Source organism: Amborella trichopoda, chromosome 9 (assembly GCF_054954075.1).
Source record: "Amborella trichopoda isolate Santa Cruz 75 chromosome 9, AtrichopodaSantaCruz75HAP2 v2.0, whole genome shotgun sequence".
NCBI lineage: Eukaryota > Viridiplantae > Streptophyta > Magnoliopsida > Amborellales > Amborellaceae > Amborella > Amborella trichopoda.
In genome coordinates, this window is record NC_142344.1 from 18,711,331 (window position 1) to 18,729,335 (window position 18,005).

General features: G+C 34.5%; 1 protein-coding gene across 1 annotated transcript; it reads right to left on the reverse strand.

The window, feature by feature from the left end:
• Positions 1-1,085: 1,085 nt before the first annotated feature.
• On the reverse strand, positions 1,086-11,554 carry LOC18436385 (nascent polypeptide-associated complex subunit alpha-like protein 2). The gene is made up of 4 exons (XM_011625884.3): positions 11,426-11,554; positions 11,240-11,327; positions 1,938-2,071; positions 1,086-1,677 (listed from the first exon to the last, which is right to left on the reverse strand). Exons 1-4 carry the CDS (start codon positions 11,486-11,488, stop codon positions 1,339-1,341), a joined length of 624 nt encoding a protein of 207 aa, XP_011624186.1. The 5' UTR covers positions 11,489-11,554; the 3' UTR covers positions 1,086-1,338.
• Positions 11,555-18,005: the final 6,451 nt, after the last annotated feature.

The following is an 18,005-nucleotide window of genomic DNA, read 5'->3' on the forward strand; positions in this document are numbered from 1 at the left end:
CAATCTTAATTACTTCCTTGTTTATACTTCTATTATTACTAAACGTGCGTTCCCTATATTTGGTCTTAATTTGAATCAGACAACCACATTTCACCATGCCAAATGATATATTTGGTCTTAGTTTGAATCAGAACCACATTTCACCATGCCAAATGAACCAGCCGTGCAGTTTCTATATAGGCATGGTCTAGTCAGGTAGATGCAGCATTGAAAGACTTGTTGACTTAAGTAACAAATCACCGGGGTCACCCCAAGGGTCCTGACTTCGAAGATTCAAGGCCCCGGACAAGGCGCAACCTATTCACTACAATGAATAGAGGTACTGAAATTTCAATAAGGCTCGGGTGAGAAGCGCCATTGTCATTTTCATTCAGCAGAAAAAAAAACTTAAAATATTGACATTTGGTGCAAAAGAAAGTATTTCAGCTTCAAATCTTAACCCATCGATCATCGTTGCCTAACGTATTATTAGATCCATAAACAAAATTTTAAAAGCATTAACTCGAGCTTTAGCATATTCAAGAGAATTTAATTTTCCAATCTCAGGTTTTAAAGAGCCTCAACGAGCCTCAAATCTAACTGATTCAGACAGACCCCAAAAATCTCGTAATCTTTTTCATCAATATGTGTAATGGTGTTACAGAAAATATTCATTTCCTAATATTGCTTTCTTTGTAATTTTTAAATCAATTTAAAACTTTTTTACTGCTGTCCAAGTCCATGCTGACTCAGGACTCGCTAAGCCGACTCAGGGCGGCACATGGCACATGGATGCAGCAAGCAACACCACATGAGAAGACAGCACATGGTGCTATTCACTACCATGGATGCAACAGAGAAAACAAGTTGGATTCTGCGACCAGAAATAGCTTCCTTGAGAACAGTCCCTCTTACACTACAAGACATAAGGTCGATGCTTCTGTATAGGGAGGTATAACGCCCAATTTGTAGAGAATAGGACAGAAATGATTTGGAGCCTACCCCTACGTACCCCACCCTGGATTTGGACAAACCCAACATAAAAGCTTTTCCATAGTGTGATAGATATGTACCCATCCATTGATAACCACCCATCAACAGTACTATTGAACTCCACTCACTGAACTCATCAATCATAATAAAAGGATAAACATGTGAGGTAGTTCTTGTTCTCCAGGCCTAAGTCTCTGCCACCTTCAAAATATCATCACTCAAGTCTTGACTCGATGGACAAAAATGAAAAAAACAGCATTGAAAATTAAGAATAAGAGAATTCAGATTCGTAATCCAAACCATTAAATGCCATTGCCTTACTACTAGGCCAAAAACTTACCCAAAAAAATTTAAAATTTAAAATACTTAAGTGGTAAGCTCCATAATGGCACTGACTATATCTCCATCTGAACCCTTGAGGGCTCTAATCGCCTTAGCTCTTGATACTCCCGCTTGGGTCATGACCAGGTCAATGTCTCGAGCTTCAATGCCTGTTTCATCAATATCTTCCTCTTCATCATCTTGGACAGCAGCTGATGCATCTGGCTTGGCCAGAACATTGCTCATATCAGGCATCCTGAACTGTTGGGCTGCTTGAGTCTGAAGTTGTGAGCTCAAGTCCTCAATCTTTGCCTCACCAAATATCACATAGGTCTCGGAATTTGGGCTCTTGAAAATATCAGGTTTCGAGATCACAAACAAGATCTGCATGGTTAAAGAAGTAGATTGGTTAACAATCAATATTAAAAGATTGAATTTCTGTATCGCCAACAAGAACTGCAAGGTCAAACAAGCACAATTAGTTAGTAAACAGCAATGGAAAATTCTCTCACAGTTAGCAAACAGCAATGGAAGTTTCTCTCTCCTCTCTCTCTCTCTCTCTCTCTCTATCTCTCTCTCTCGATCTCGCACGTGTATTTGTAGACACTGTACATAACGTGATGAATTTATGTTGGAAGCCATACGTTTTTGGTTCTTTTGATAGTCACTCTGCTGACGCCAGTAACAGCTTTCATCCCCAGCTTCAGCATGGCCTTCCTGCTCTTTTTCTCACTCCTACTCTGCTTAGAACCCTCATTTCCAGCAGCACCTTGCTCGCCTGAGGAGAAAAAGGCATTGAGGAGAACCTCAGAAATTTAAATTGTAAGCATAGATCCAAACAATTGTAATACGAACCTCAAAGAGTTCATATATCAGTAACAAAAAGTGAGTATATTTTACAAGGTAGATAAAAGATGATAATGCTCCTTTCTTGATTTTCCCACAAAAGGATGGTAGAAGGCTACTTGAGAGCATGCACAACTGTTCGATATATAACCAACAAATTTTGATCCTTCAACAGTTGGGCTTTGGTTCTGGCCTTCAACCTCAACAAACCCAAACAATGATAAAGAGAAAACAAGTCATAACTTGTGAATACTGCCAGTCGAGGCACTTAAATATGTGAAACTTAAAAATACCAAATCAACATAAATCCATAGGTGAGTAACAAAACTGCACACTAGTTAATTACATAAAGGAGACGTATTTCATATTAGTAATATAGAAATGACAAAATACTATCTCACAAAGATTTATATAATACAGTTAATGGTGAAGTCCCAATCCAGAAAGCTAGTTCCTCTGAATTGTAACATTGCACTAAATATAGGCTATATACAATCTATATACAAACACCATGGAGAGCTCAGCATATTGTCAAGATTTAAGGTAATCGTAAATTGAAAAAGACTTGGTACAACACCAACCACTCTTAAATAGATATATACAAACACCATGGAGAGCTCAGCATATTGTCAAGATTTAAGGTAATCGTAAATTGAAAAAGACTTGGTACAACACCAACCACTCTTAAATAGATACAAATAACTCAAATAGAGAACTAGGGCTACCGACAGGCCGTCCCTCGAGCTGCCCGAGTCTGGCCCAAATCTTTTGGGCAAGGCTCGGGCCCAAAACCTTTTTCAGATTAGGCCGGCCCCACCTGATTCCTCTGATAAGGCCTAAGCCCGACAGCCCAGCACAGCCCATCCAACCCATTGGAACTTAGATCATCTTGATCACAGAATCAGTCACCATGAGACCAGGGTGCAAAATCAACCACGTGAACTATCCTCCGCAACTTGTTACAAGCTCCAATGGGGCTTAATTTGAGCTCCAAGATAAGCCTGTCAATTTGTTAATTTCTCGACCAAAGCTAGCCTCAAAACCGTGCATGTCTGAATGTGTACACATTCTACTGACTTGACAAGAACCAAAGCACGACAAGCAGCGGTTGAGACATCATTGCAAAAGTCCATGTGACCTGTTAAGTCAATGTGGTTGATGAGGTAATCTTTATATGCCAAAGCTATCGAAGAGCTTTTCATGGTGATGGCTCTCTTATATTCATGGAGACAGTCCATGAACCTCAGGTCCAGCTTGTTTTGGGTGCAACAATCCATTTACTGAACCAGCAACTATCTCGTATCAGAATCCCCCATATTTTTTCCCAAATATACTCTCCAGACTTTGATTAAATGTATTTCTTTCCCCCCCTATCTTTTCTAATTGCTTTTCTCCTAATTTTCAGCGCAATTGAAGCAGGAAAGAAGAGACCAAAATTATCTGAGAAGACTTCAAATCAAATTAGTGTACAATATGGCCTCTCTCTCGATTTAGTATTGATCAACCCAACTTCCTTTTCTTTCTTTGTTCAATGGTAGCATCATCTGAAAAACCAAAATGCCTGAAAAATTTCAACCACACCAATAAACAGTGAGAAAAACCTTACCCTGGCCTATCATGATGGCTGTTTCCTGAATAAAGGCTAGATATCAGCATCTTTATCAATTGTGCTGATAATTTGTAGACAAAACCCTGAATTCTCTCCATTTCAACAAGTTTTTTTTTTTTAATGTTCTCCATTTTGACAACTTTATCAAGTGAAAACCCTAGATTTGTGCAAGTTTAAGGATTCATGATCATGGATCAATGGCAATCATACCTTTAACGAGGGCCTCTGGTTTTTAGGATTTTAAAGCATTAGCTGGTTGCGGCTCCAGAAATGAAGAAGAGAGGCCTTGACTTTCTTTGGATCTAGAGAGAGATGGAGAAAGAGATCTTGGGTAGTTGGGTCTCCCTGTGTGTCCATGGAAATACTTTGGGCTAGATGGAGAGAGAGTGAGTGAGAGGGAGAAGGGGAGGGTAAGAGAGAGAGAGAGAGAGAGAGAGAGAGAGAGAGAGAGAGAGAGAGAGAGAGAGAGAGAGAGAGACTGCTATAGATGGATGAACAGGCAGAAAATCAGCTGAATCTAGAAATTGTTCCAAGCAACCATATGGGAAGATGGATCGATTCAACATATTCAACAGAACAACTAGAGGTTACAAAAGAGGAAAATGAAGTAAATGAAAAAGGAGGGTCCTAAATCACTTCAAGTGTGAACAGTATAATCACAACTCATCTATATACTAAACTTTTAAATCTTTGAACCTAAATCCTTAGACTCATTAAGATTAGGAGGTTTGGATATGTGAGAGAGAGAGAGAACAGAGACACAGAAAGATTATGTTTTTCAATATTTTTTAACTTTTCATCCCATCACACACCACTCCAACAAATGAAATGAAATCTATCCTCTACTTAAAGAGACATGAATATCACATTTTTCCTCAAAGAACAAGCCACTCCTCAAAACCATATCAATGAACAGATGGTTACCTTATTCTCTGATAATTCAGTGAGATATAATAGCAATTTGTTTAACAGAAATAACTTGAAAAGCATATCAGTCAGAAGTGCTTTCTACACCAGCAGGGCCATATCAAATTTGCTTCCAGTAATCTTGAGATTAGCGCACCACCAAAGTGTTTTGTTGTTTCAAAACTATAATCTTGAGATTAGCGCACCACCAAAATATTTTGTTGTTTCAAAACTACCTTTACCAAAAAACAAAAAAAAAAGGAAAAAAAGTATACTACCTAATAGAAACATAAAAATAAGTATAAACTTACGTAGTCTCAGGTGATTCTATGTGAAACAATGAATATCTACATACGTTGGGCTATCTCAATTCAGATTAACATACAATTGGGTATAGCAAAAATTCACTTCAAAATTTTAGCTAGAAATCAGTGAAAAACGGTTGAAACCAACCTGCCGTAAAAAGTTCAGCTCATAAATGCTCCCCTCAGTTGAAGGGAGAAGAGCTGGAGTAGGATCAGGGAACCATTATAGTACGAAAGCTTGCAGTTAAATTACAAAAGATTTGGATCCCTAGAGTACCTAGTGAATGATCAAACTTATATACATTTTCAAAGAACCAGAGAATTCCGATCTACTGATTATACATCTTGTCTAAAATTCAAGAAAACTGGCAGAAATCTACAGTCAAAAGCCTCTTGAAGAGCTGTTGCCCTCAGTTGAAATAAGAAAAAACTGGAGCAGGGCCATATGTCAATTTATCCCCAAAGAGAGAGAGAGAGAGAGAGAGAGAGAGAGAGAGAGAGAGAGAGAGAGAGAGAGAGAGAGAGAGAGAGGAAGAGGACAGATACAAGGTATTTTATTATTGAGGGGCGTTTACAGTTTTAAAATGCAGCAGACAAGGTCTTTTATTATGATTTAATGATACCATAAATATGCCTTTCCCAGGTTGTGTTTATTCTTGCCAATTATGAAATTAAAAACGACTACAATGGAATGCCCCCTATTTAAGACAAAATTACAATAGAGGATACCCATTCAGTCTTCTCCAGCATGTTGAAGGGGGTCCTATCAAACATCATTCAATAGGGGAATTGGGCTGCCTCTACACTTCTACCCCTTGGTGATAGCTGAAGGTGTAATGGGACGTTATAGAGATTTTTTTATTAAAAATAGCAATAAGAGATTTTTAAGTCCCAGGACATACTAAAGTTACATTTTAGTTACTCCAAGGTTTTTAACAAAGCTGTCACTCCAAGGTTTCTAGTAGTGAAAAAAATCTTTAGGCTCATCTTCCGCCTTTCTAGTCTATCTTTGTTATGTACCCATGTACATGTATTATTTCTTTAACCCCCCAACTGAAGATAATTATAAAAAAAAATGGTATAACATATCAAATACAAAAGATTATCATTTTGCTTTTATTCTTAACTAATAAAAAGTTTATATAAGGTTGCAACCGTACTTGTAGAAGTAAGATTGCAGTAATCTACATCATTCATTTTATTTGAACAGTGTAGATTTAGCACTATCTTAAAAGGCGTATCACTTTTTGACACTATCTTAAAAGACGTGTTAAATCTACACCATCCAACTAAAATGAACTATGTAGAACATCGCAACCTTACTTCTGCAAGTAATGCTACAACCTTGTATAGACCCCACCCCTTAACTAATTTTTATGATTACCAACGCTTTGCATATTCAAATTATAAGTGGTATGGTTTAAGCCCTTCCTGTTTTTGAACATTGCTGCCCCTAGCTTATGTTCATGTTCTGTCCAAATAACCATAATTGGATGTTGATAAGAAAACTATTCCACTTCACAATATCCTTTACTGCAATAATTGAAAGGGAAAATTTAACATGTGCCACGACCCACATATAAAAAATAGGAAAATTTACTAATAAATCCTAGTGTATTTTCGATATTTAAAAATAGTCTCTTATATTTCATACATATTTTACAATCAAGTCTCATTTTTCAAAATAAAATAATATGCATTTAAATTCTATCTTTTTCTCTATGCATCAGAATAAGCTCAAATTTGGTATGTCCATAATTCTCACCATCATACATCTATACAAAATATTTTAAAAATAGTTTAAGATAAATAAAATTACCATACTTACCCGAGGGGTAGTTTGGAAATTTTATATAACTTAAATTATTTATAGGATATACGATGGTGAGAAGCATGGACATACAAAATTTGATCATAATCCAATGTACAAAAGAAGAGATAAAATCAAAATACACTTTATGTTCTCAAAAAATGGGACTTGATTGTAAAATATGAAATATATAAAAACATTTTTAAATATAAAAAATAAAATAGGATTTAAATATAAATTTCTCTAAAAAATATGTGAACCTCCATTCTCAGCCATCCAATCTTAATGGCTGGGATAGCTTCAATTACAATGTCGTACCAACATTGTCTTATTTTTAAATTTTTTTTATAAATCAGCTTTACATGAAATGCGGGGTATGCCATCACCTTATTGGGAGGCCACCTAGCCCCCCCACCTTCCAAAACAAGAAAAAAAAAATCTGATTAAATATGACCACAAATACCCCTTCAAGTTCCAGGGATATTTTGGTTATTTTTCCATCAGAAATTTCTTTTTTTTTTTTTAATCAAGTGCACCATTTGTGAGAGGTGTGCACACCTCAAATTTCATTGCAAAATGATTTACAAAATAAAATATTCTAAGCCGACCGATCAAGATCAGACACTCAGAAACTAACTTGCTACATTATGCCGGAAGTTATCCCAACTATCCGTTCAATTTGGACGGCTTTGGATCGGGTAAAGTGTTTTATATAGGTGGCACTAGATGTAAAGGTTTCTCTACTTAAAAATTCATCATTACCAACAGGAAAAAAAGAAACCTCTATCAATATTACTGTTGTATCTCACCAAACACTCATCAGTCAATGCTCCAACTGATTACCCCGTGGCAGTAATTGTAAACGATCTAGCCACCTATCTATCATTATTAAGCAAGAAGATGGGAAAGACTATGCATTTAGATATCAATTTTATTTTTCAAACCATAAGAGAATCAGGTATACTGCATAATTTGTTGGGAACATCAAACGTCACATTGTACAAGATGCGTCAAAGAAAACATCAAACTTCATATGAAGTTAGATAAAACCATTCATCTTCCACATATTCTTTACCGCATTATTGAAAACAATCATCAACAATAAAAATAAAACAAAACAAAAAAACACCTCCATCATCATTCCTGTTGTATCCGATCAACCCCCCACCAGTCAGTGTTCCAACTGATTACCTCATGCTAGCAATTCTAAACACAATCTAACAAGATGTATACTATCATATTATTAAGCAAGAAAAACTATGAACGTAGCTCGCAATGGTCACTGTCAAACCATAGGAGAATCAAGTTCACATGCAATTAGATGATAGGAGGTTCAAAAATGATTTATAAAATAAATATAAGAATAAAATATTCTAAGCCGCCCGATTACGATCAGACACTCAGAAACTAACTCGCAACATTACGCTGGAAGTTGTCCCAACTATCCATTCAAATTGGATGGCTTTGGATTGGGGTAAAGTGTTTTATATGTGGTGGCACTAGATGTAAAGGTTTCTCTACTTAAAAATCCATCATTACCAACAGGAAAAGAAAGAAACCTCTTATCATCATTACTGTTGTATCTCACCAAACACTCACCAACCAATGCTCCAACTGATTGCCCCATGCCAGTAACTGTAAACACGATCTAGCCAGCAATTGTAAACACGATCTAGCCAGCTATCAATCATCATTAAGCAAGAAAATGGGAAAGACTATGTATTAAGATATCGATTTTATTTTTCAAACCATAAGAGAATCAGGTATGCTGCATAATTTGTTGGGAAAACCAAACTTCACAGGAAGTTAGATAAAACCGAATCTACCAATATTCCCCATGCCAGTAATATTTTCCACATATTCTTTACTGCAATATTCAAAACAATCATCGACAAAAAATAAAACAAAACAAAAAAAACACTTTCATCATCATTCCTGTTGTATCCGACCAACCTCCTCCAGTCAGTGTTCCAACTGATTACCTCATGCCAGCAATTCTAAACATAATCTAACAAGATGAAAACTATTGTCTTCCCCCGAAGGTAGGCGAAGCCAGGGGGGAACACGGTCCTTCCTAACTTGCTAAAGGTGTGGCGAGGCCTGGCATCTTTGCTCTGATGACTGGGCCTTTGAAACTTGCTTTTAGGAGTGGTATGGGTAGCCCATACCCTCGCCTTGGCTTGGCACTTTGTCTATCCTATCCAAGACCCAGACATTATTAAGCAAGAAGAAACCATGAAAGTAGTTTGCAGTGGTCACTGCCAAACCATAGGAGAATCAAGTTCACATGATGCAATTAGATGATAGGAGGTTCATATAAGCCCAAACCATGATCACAAATGGCAGCAATAAACTTCAAACATACCTTCAATCACCACAAGCAACAAGATGTTGATAACAAGTAAAACAGCATTTCTCTGTAGTTTTCAGTAACACAATACAGGACAAACAACATCACAATTGTGTAATCCTAATGTCTCTGTATAGAGTAGAAAAAATTTAAACTGGTACCCGAAATCAACTTTTCAAAACTACTAAGAACCACCCGAAAATCCCATAAAAGACAAAATAAAAACACAAAAAAAATCCATGCATCAATGCAACAAAAGTATTTTGAGATGTGCCTCATGATATATGCTCATTTAAAGGGCCTCAAGCACCTCAAATGACAAATGTAAGGTGCATGTACAGAAAAAGGGCCTACGAAAACTACAAACTTGGAGTAAAAAAGCATTTCAAATTTTTGCAAAATAAAATGTATCCATAAGTGAGCTAATCATGGTTGATTTTAGAAGAAATGTTATGTCCATTAAACAAAAACAAAAAATATTTGGCAAAATGGACATAAAAAAATATGAAGAGCAGACTAAAGAAAAAGAAAGAGGAACCAGACACATTATAGCTTGAGCCTCGAGAGCCCCACCTTGCCCATTGAGGTTGGACCACATTTTTAATGACAGATTCCATTTATGTAGAGACATACATGTTGTATGGAGGCATACCTAGAGGGAAGCCAGTGCCATACCCGACACCCTCGCTAAGGAGGGCGCCAACCTACAATAACCTAAGGGGGCTGTTTTGGGCAATTTTTGAGTTCTCAAGTCCCAGCTGTGCATATCTTGTGTTACTACTTTTTGGGTTGTCTATGACTATAGATTTTTTGGGTGCCTTAATGGGATTTTTGGAATCGAGCACTCGACTAGTGGGTGCCGAATTTTTTGTACAGTTATATACTTAATATAACAGTTACCATATTCCAAAAAAAAAAAATTGAAGCATACAAATCAGGCATAAAATGAATAATACAAAAGTAATTATCCAACACATACCAACAAGTTGCGCAAATAAATTGTACTTTGCAAAGATTTTTCTTATACATTAAGTTGCATGAATTATACAAATAAAGAGGCATAATTCGAAAAAGGCAAACAAATAATTAAAATGAAAGAAGAAAATAAATATACAAGGTCCGAGGAAGGAAACGAGTACACTTGGAATTTAATTAGCTTCATAAGCAATCACTAAAGGAAGTTCCGAAACACATTAATCTATTTATGCATGAGAATGCTTCATACATTTAAACTTAATAATTATTAAAGCATTGTTTTCCTTAATAAAAGTATTGTTACACCTGTTAACATTAGGCAATTTCAAAATCTAGATTATCAAAACGTAATTTTCCCCTTGCAATGGTTTTAAAACTAGTATGTTACTTGGTTGGAGTTCTATAAACTTTCCAGGTTTAAGATGTAGTTAGGTTTCAGAACGAAACCTTGATGAAAAACGATGGGATTTGAAGCAGGAAAATAAACTCAGAGAAAGAAAGGGGAAGATAGAAACAATACAAAAAAGAAGCAGAGGATAAGGAGATGGAGTAATCATAAATATAGCATTTCTCCTTCCAATTTTTTATTTATTTTACATATATAACGTGGTTTCTTTCATCCAAAAACTTAAAGGCACAAGCTAATAAAACAAATAGAAAGAAATAGAGCTAGGGCTAGGAGATGTTAAGGGTGCGGGCTAGGAGATGTTAAGGAAGCATCTGGGTAAGAAGTGCCAGTTTCTGATTTCCGTTTCATTTTCACAAAATAACTATTTTTCACAAAATAACTATGAATCGCACAATCTCATGTCACAAATTCCCCGATCAATTTTTAAAATTCACCTTCTCAAAACGGAAAGAAACATCCGCCCATACAACCATCATAAGCTTCTTTGACAGTCTCGCGAGAAAAAACGAAACAAACAATGAAAAATAGAGAAAATCAAGGCTACACACAGATAGATAAATAGAAACCATTATCCCTATCACTAGCTTAAATATCACAAACAAACAGAAAACTAACAGTGAGAAAGCAACAGCTATAACTCCCGACGAACATAAAAACAGAACAAACATGGAACGTGAAGAAAATATTAGGGTTTTAACTTTGAATGAATCAGAAAAGTTTAAAACACTATCTTCACCTCCTTCGTCCTTGTCATCATCGTCATCGTCATCCTCGTCTTCATCACTCTCATCGTCCTTAACATCCTCAACTATGGGCTCGTCAGGCTACAAAGTGAAAACCGAAAGCCAACAAAAAAAAAAATTAGCCATATTTTGAGCTGAAGAAGATGGGAAAACGTAGAGAGGGCAGAACGAGAGAGTACATTTAGTTTTTGCTCCTCCATTAAAGCAGAGAGGTGCTCTTCTTCGGCTACCTGACCCGGCATATTGGAGAAGTTAAGCAGAGATAGGGATGGATAATGAAAGAGAAGTGCCCCTGCCCCAGACTTCCTATTTAACCTAGCGGAGCTGGAAGCGGGTTTAATAGAATCAGTGAGCCAAGACGGGGACGTAACAACATATCAAGCAAACAAAAATACTAATAATAAATCGGTTTTATTTTAAAAAAGCGGTGGCAAAATCTCGGGTAAAAAAATAAAGGGTGCGGATTGTACTGAGCCGAGGCTCTAAACAATCCAAGTAAAGTGGACCTTAAACAATCCAAGTAAAGTGCACCTTAGTGTCGAGAAATATAGTTTCAATATTGAAAATATTTGTGATAGCTTTAAAATATATTTTTATCTTTTATTATAGAATTTAAGGCTTTAGGTTTAGTGTAGATTATGCATATATATAAAAACTTGAAAATCACGAAAATTGAAGGTCCAAAAAAGCATTACAAGACGTATTATTTTCAAAACTTGAAATCCATTTTTTTCTTGTGTCACTTTATCTTGATGTCGAAGTGATCAATTTGAGAATATTTGGGGCATCAAAACTACCTCTCCTAGTGAGATTTTTAATGTGGGTTCTGATTTGATTGTTTAAGAGCCTTGGTTTTATATAAAAATTTTCAATTACTAAAAATTAGTAAGAAATACAAATCATTAAAATTAGGTGAGTTAAAGACTAATGACCAAAGTTCGAAAAGGTGATCGGTGGCATGGATCGCCCATTCTGATATTCAAGTTGGATCGGCAGATCGGCAATCCGCATCGAAGGATCAATCAGATGGTCAAAATCTAACAATAAAAAGTTTTCAAAAAATCACTAAAATATCTTAAGAATCTATTTTTTATGTTTCAAAAAAATTATGCATTCTTTTTTATTATTTAATTGAAAATATTTTAAAATTAAGAATTTAAGTGTCAGCTATCCACTGCATTCGTTTATAGTCCAAATAAAATTTAAAAGGAAAAATTACGTAAATATCTATTTTAATTTTCGTTATTACCAAAATACTGAATATTTTATGTTATTACTAATATATCCGTTTTTTGGACTTCATAACCATTTTTAAAAAAAATAAAATAAAACTATCTATTTTCGGTTTTTCAAATACACCAATCATGCCAATTTTCGGTCTTCAATAGCATAATTTTTTTTTTTTATTGTGGATCCTCTACGTATTCTCTCTCTACCTCTCTCTCCATTACACGTGTAAAATTGCTTTTCTTTTTAACACTCTCTCCCTCTTTCACCAAGTGTTTTTGTTTTTGGGTAAGTTTCACCACCGTATTGAAAGAGGAATTTGGTCTTGCATATTCCGATAGCTTAGCTTGAATAGCTTGAATTGACGCGAGATCTCTTCTTAAACGTAGGGCATCATGCCCTAGGTTATCAACTTTCCATTCTCGATCTTGAAGGTAGGGCATCATGGGCTAGGGGCTGAAACCAGTGCTTTAAAAAACGCCGAGTCGAACCGGACTCGGCCGGTTCGATTCAGAAATCGTGAAAAGGGGACCCGATCGTCTAAAAAATCGGAAATCGTCCGGTTCTAGAAAGAACCGGACGATTCTGTACAGTGAATCGCCGATTCATTGTACGGAATCGGCGAGTCCGAACAGTGAATCGACGAGTACCGTACGGATTTTTTTTTTTTTTTTTTTTTTTTTTTTTTTTTTTTTTTGTAATCCATGATAGATTTTTTTGTAATACTTGATCGATTTTTTTGTAATCCATGATCGAATTGTTTTTGTTTTTTTGTAATCCATGATCGAATTTTTTGGTTTTTTGTAACCCATAATAGAATTTTTTGTAATCCATGATCGAAATGTTTGTTTTCTTTTCTTGTAATCCATGATCGATTTTTTTGTTTTTTGTTTTTTTTTTGGTAACCCATGATAGAATTTTTTGTAATCCATGATCGAATGTTTTGTAATACATGATCGAAATGTTTGTTTTTTTTTTGTAATCCATGATCGAAATGTTTGTTTTTTTTTTTGTAATCCATGATTGAATTTTTTGTTTTTTGCTTTTTTTGTAACCCGTGATAGTGTTTTTTGTAATCCATGATTGAATTTTTTGTAATCCATGATCGAACTGTTTTTTTCTTTTTTTGTAATCCACAATTGAATTTTTTGTTTTTTTTTGTTTGTTTTTTTTTGTAATCCATGATCGAATTTTATGTAATCCATGATCGAATTTTATGTAATCCATGATCGAATTTTATGTAATCCATGATTAAATTTTTTGAAAATTTGTGATTTTTTTTTTTTAATCCATGATCGAATTTTTTTTTGTAATCCATGATAGAATTTTTTGAAAATTTGTGATTTTTTTTTAATCCATGATCGATTTTTTTGAAAATTTGTTTTTTTTTTTTTTTAATCCATATTATTCAAAGAGAAAATGAGAGAGATGATGATTCTGAGGCCACCCTATCCCAGCCATATTATTCACATATCGAGTCCCAACAGCAACAGTGTAGGGATGAGCACGAAATACTGTAAATTAAATGCTGAATGGCTGTTCATGCAGGGAAAGAACATATCAATATTCGCATATTCATTCAAAAACATGAAAATTCTTAATGGAGTACCCTCATTTTTTATTGAATTCCTAAAAAACAATATTTATAATGAATTTTAATAATTTTTTCGAATTTTTTTTAAGCTTTATTCCGACCGATTCACCCGATTCCCGATCAGGATCGCCGATTCGCCGATCCGGATCGGTTTTTTGGAAGCCCGATCCGGGTCACCGATCCGTTTTTTAAACCATTGCCTGAAACTATTATTCCCCCATTGATTTTATCGGATATTGAAGGTAGGGCATCATGGCCTAGGTTATCAACTTTCCATTCTCGATCTTGAAGGTAAGGCATCATGGGCTAGGGGCTTAAACCAATGGTTTAAAAAGTGGATCGGTGATTCGGATCGAGCATCTCAAAACCGATTCGGATCGGTGAATCGGGGATCCGGATCGAGAATCGACTAAATTGGTCGGATTAAAGCTTCAAAAAAATTCGAAAAAATTATTAAAATTCATTATAAATGTTGTTTTTTAGGAATCCAATAAGAAATGAAAGTACTACATTATTAACTTTCATTTTTTTCATCAATTTGTGAATATTGAGATGCTCTTTCCCCGTATAAACTTATGTTAACCATTAAATTTGCATCACATAAAAGAAAAATCATAGAATTATCATAGATAAAATATATAATTATACATGGACTATTATAAAGAGTAGATTAATCAATGAAAGAATGGCCATTATTTTGACGAAAAAACCCTAATCCGCTAAAAAAATCCAAATTATTACAGTCTGACTAACTATAATCCAAAATTATTAAAACCTAACTAATTATAATATTATATACTGAAATTATAATTATTAGTTTACATTTTATAATTATTTTATTAGACAAATAATAACAAATTTAAAATATTATATAATATTATCTAATTTAAAATGTATTATTGACAACTGTAAGAAAAATAATACATTACATGATTTATAATGTAAAAATTAATAAATAAAATAAAAGATTTGATTATCAATGTAAAAATTAATAAAATGCGTACAAATTTTGGAAATAAAACTTCAATTTTTCAAAAATTTATTTTTTTAGGTTTATATAATAAATTTAGTGAAAGAGATTGTTAGTAGAAAGATGGAGATTTTAAATAGAATAAACTTTTTATGTTTTATTTTTTTATGCTTTTCATATTATTTTAAAAAATAATTGTACCACTATATACAACAAAAATTAACTGCTTTACAAAAAATTAAATTTTTTATTTTTCATTTTTTTATGCTTTTTATATTATTTACAAAAATATTTATACAATATATACAACACGAAACAAAAATAATGCCTATGAGGGGAACCTTGAGAGGTCAAGTGAAGAAACAAAGGTCTTAACTACCACGCCACCTCACCATATGTAATTATAACTTGATGATTAATAGAATATATTTAAATTCTTTTTTCATTTAATGATGTTTGGAAATTATCTCACATCGAAAGATGGGTATTCCACTTTGGTATATAAATACGTACGTAATATAGATTAAAATGTTTGTGTAGAAATATTAACCTTCACACGTGTCGCACGCTTCCAAGGAAGGAACCGGGCTGAACCGGACAGAACCGGATTGGAACCGGCAGTTCTTCTCTAGAACCCGGTCGGTTCCTGGTTTTGTATCGGAACCGACCCGGCTGTGCCTGTTCCCGAGTCGAACCGGGACTCTCCGATTTTTAAAACACTGGCTGAAACTAGTTGTTCCCTTCCGATTTTATCGGATAACTATAATATCTTTTGATTTTATCGGATAACTATAATAGGAAAATTTAAATTGTTTGGTTCTTTTTTTTTAAAACAGAAATTGGTCTGATTTTGGTTTTTGAAAAACAAAAAATGGGAAATTTCATTTTTTTTAAAAAATTTGTTATGAAGTCCAAAAAAACGGACATATCAATAATAACAGAAAGTATTTAGCATTTTGGTAATAACGGAAACTAAAAGAGATATTTACCTAATTTTTTCAATTTAAAATGCAATCCATGTAATAAAATAGATTTCTCTAACTCAAATATATAATGAAAAATTACATATATATCCATTATATTTGTCATTACTATAAAAATAACTTTTAGTTTCTATTATTACATATATATTCGTTTTTTGAACTTCGTCGTACTTTTTTTAAAATGGCAAAACTACCTATTTTTCGTTTTTAAAAAATCGAAATTATTAAAGAATTGAAATTTTTTAAATTTAAGTTTTCGTAAAACCCAATTTATAGCGAGAGGAAATTTCAAAATGGCGTGATCTTTTAGGTCTCCTCTCTCTCCTCTTTGCAATTTTTCTCCCTCATACAATGAACCTAAAACCCTTGGAAAAAAAATATGATCCTTTTCATCTCTCTACTCCATAGCCATGTTCTCAGCCTACACAGGACGGGGCCATTGCTAACTACCAGGACCTCACCCTCCATTTTCAGAGGCCCCTTCCTCTCCCCTCCGTTGCCCTTGAGATCCTCTCATGGCAAAGCCCTAGCTCTAATCAGAGCTTAAGTCATTGAGAACAAAGTAACGAGAAAATCACTTACTGCAAATGAAGGAAAAAGAAGATAATCCATCAATCAGCGAGAATTTCGCCAAAGAAACAGAAGAAAAGGTGGAGGACTTGGCTACCTCCTTCAAAGATGGGTTCTTGAAGAGGAGACCGAGGTCTCACCCATGAAACCCTAACGCTAACCTTAAACAATGATGTTCAAATAATTTGCAAGGTGTTATCAAGAGGCAATTGTGGTTCCGAGACACAGGCTGCTCTCTCCGACCTCATGTCTGATTGATTGAGGAATGCGTAGTTAGGGTTTTAAAATTGCAGAAAGATATGCTTCCTTCTGTGAAGTTCTTTGATTGGGCGGGTAGGCAAGTAGGGTATCGCCATACCAGAGCAGCCTACTATGCGAGTTTTTAAGATGCTTTCTAGGGCTAAGTTGATGACCGTGATGCTTCATTGGCGAGAGAGGAGACTCAAAAAAAAATGCAAGAGGTGACCCCAAAGTTTTGACGCGAGAGAGAAGTAGGGAAATGGATTTAAACTGATGGGGCCGCTATTAGGTTTTTCAAAAATCGGAATAAGAGCCATTTCAGTTTTGAAAAACCTAAAATGAGCAGTTTGATGTTTTAAAAATAAATGTTACGGTGATGAAAAAATAAATAAATAAATAATATATATATATATATATATATATATATATATATATATATATATATATATATATATAATAACATAAACTTTCAAGTATTTTCATGATAAATATAACAAATATATACGTAATTTTTCTAAAAAAAAAAGTAATATATAATATTTTGGGAAAATATTATATTGAACCCTAATTTTTTATTTTATTTAACATAGACCCTTCTTCCAATTTTCTTTCAAGCAACATAAATAAACCCTCAAATATTTCACTCAACCCTCTCATCCCTTATTTCCCCATTTTTTCACTTTTGGTTATAAAAACTGACCCCAACAAACTATTTTATTTCGTCTCAATCCAAAATCTATTTTAACCCTCTTTTTCTCTATTGTCATTTTCACTACGGTAATATATCTCTCTACTGCGACAAGGGCTCTCTCTCCATTCACCACAGTGGAGTCTGCTCACTTCTTATGGTAAGTTTCTCTTTCTCTCTCCTCTCTTTCTCTCTTTGCCTTCAAAACCTCTATTGCTCTCACCTTCTGGTACTGTCTCTCTCTGCCTTCGAAACCTCCATTTTCTTATAGAAATCAGGGTTCTTGTGTATCTAAATTTTGGACAATCCATTTTCAAAATCTAAAAATATCAAGCACCTGAGAATTTATAGAGGAAGGCACTCATTTGCAGCAGAGGCACCTGTTCATGGTCTTTGAGAGACACATTCTCAGAGGTTAGAGAGAAACACAATTTCAGATTTAGAGAGAAAACAACCAATATGTAATTTTAGAGAGAGAAACATCGGC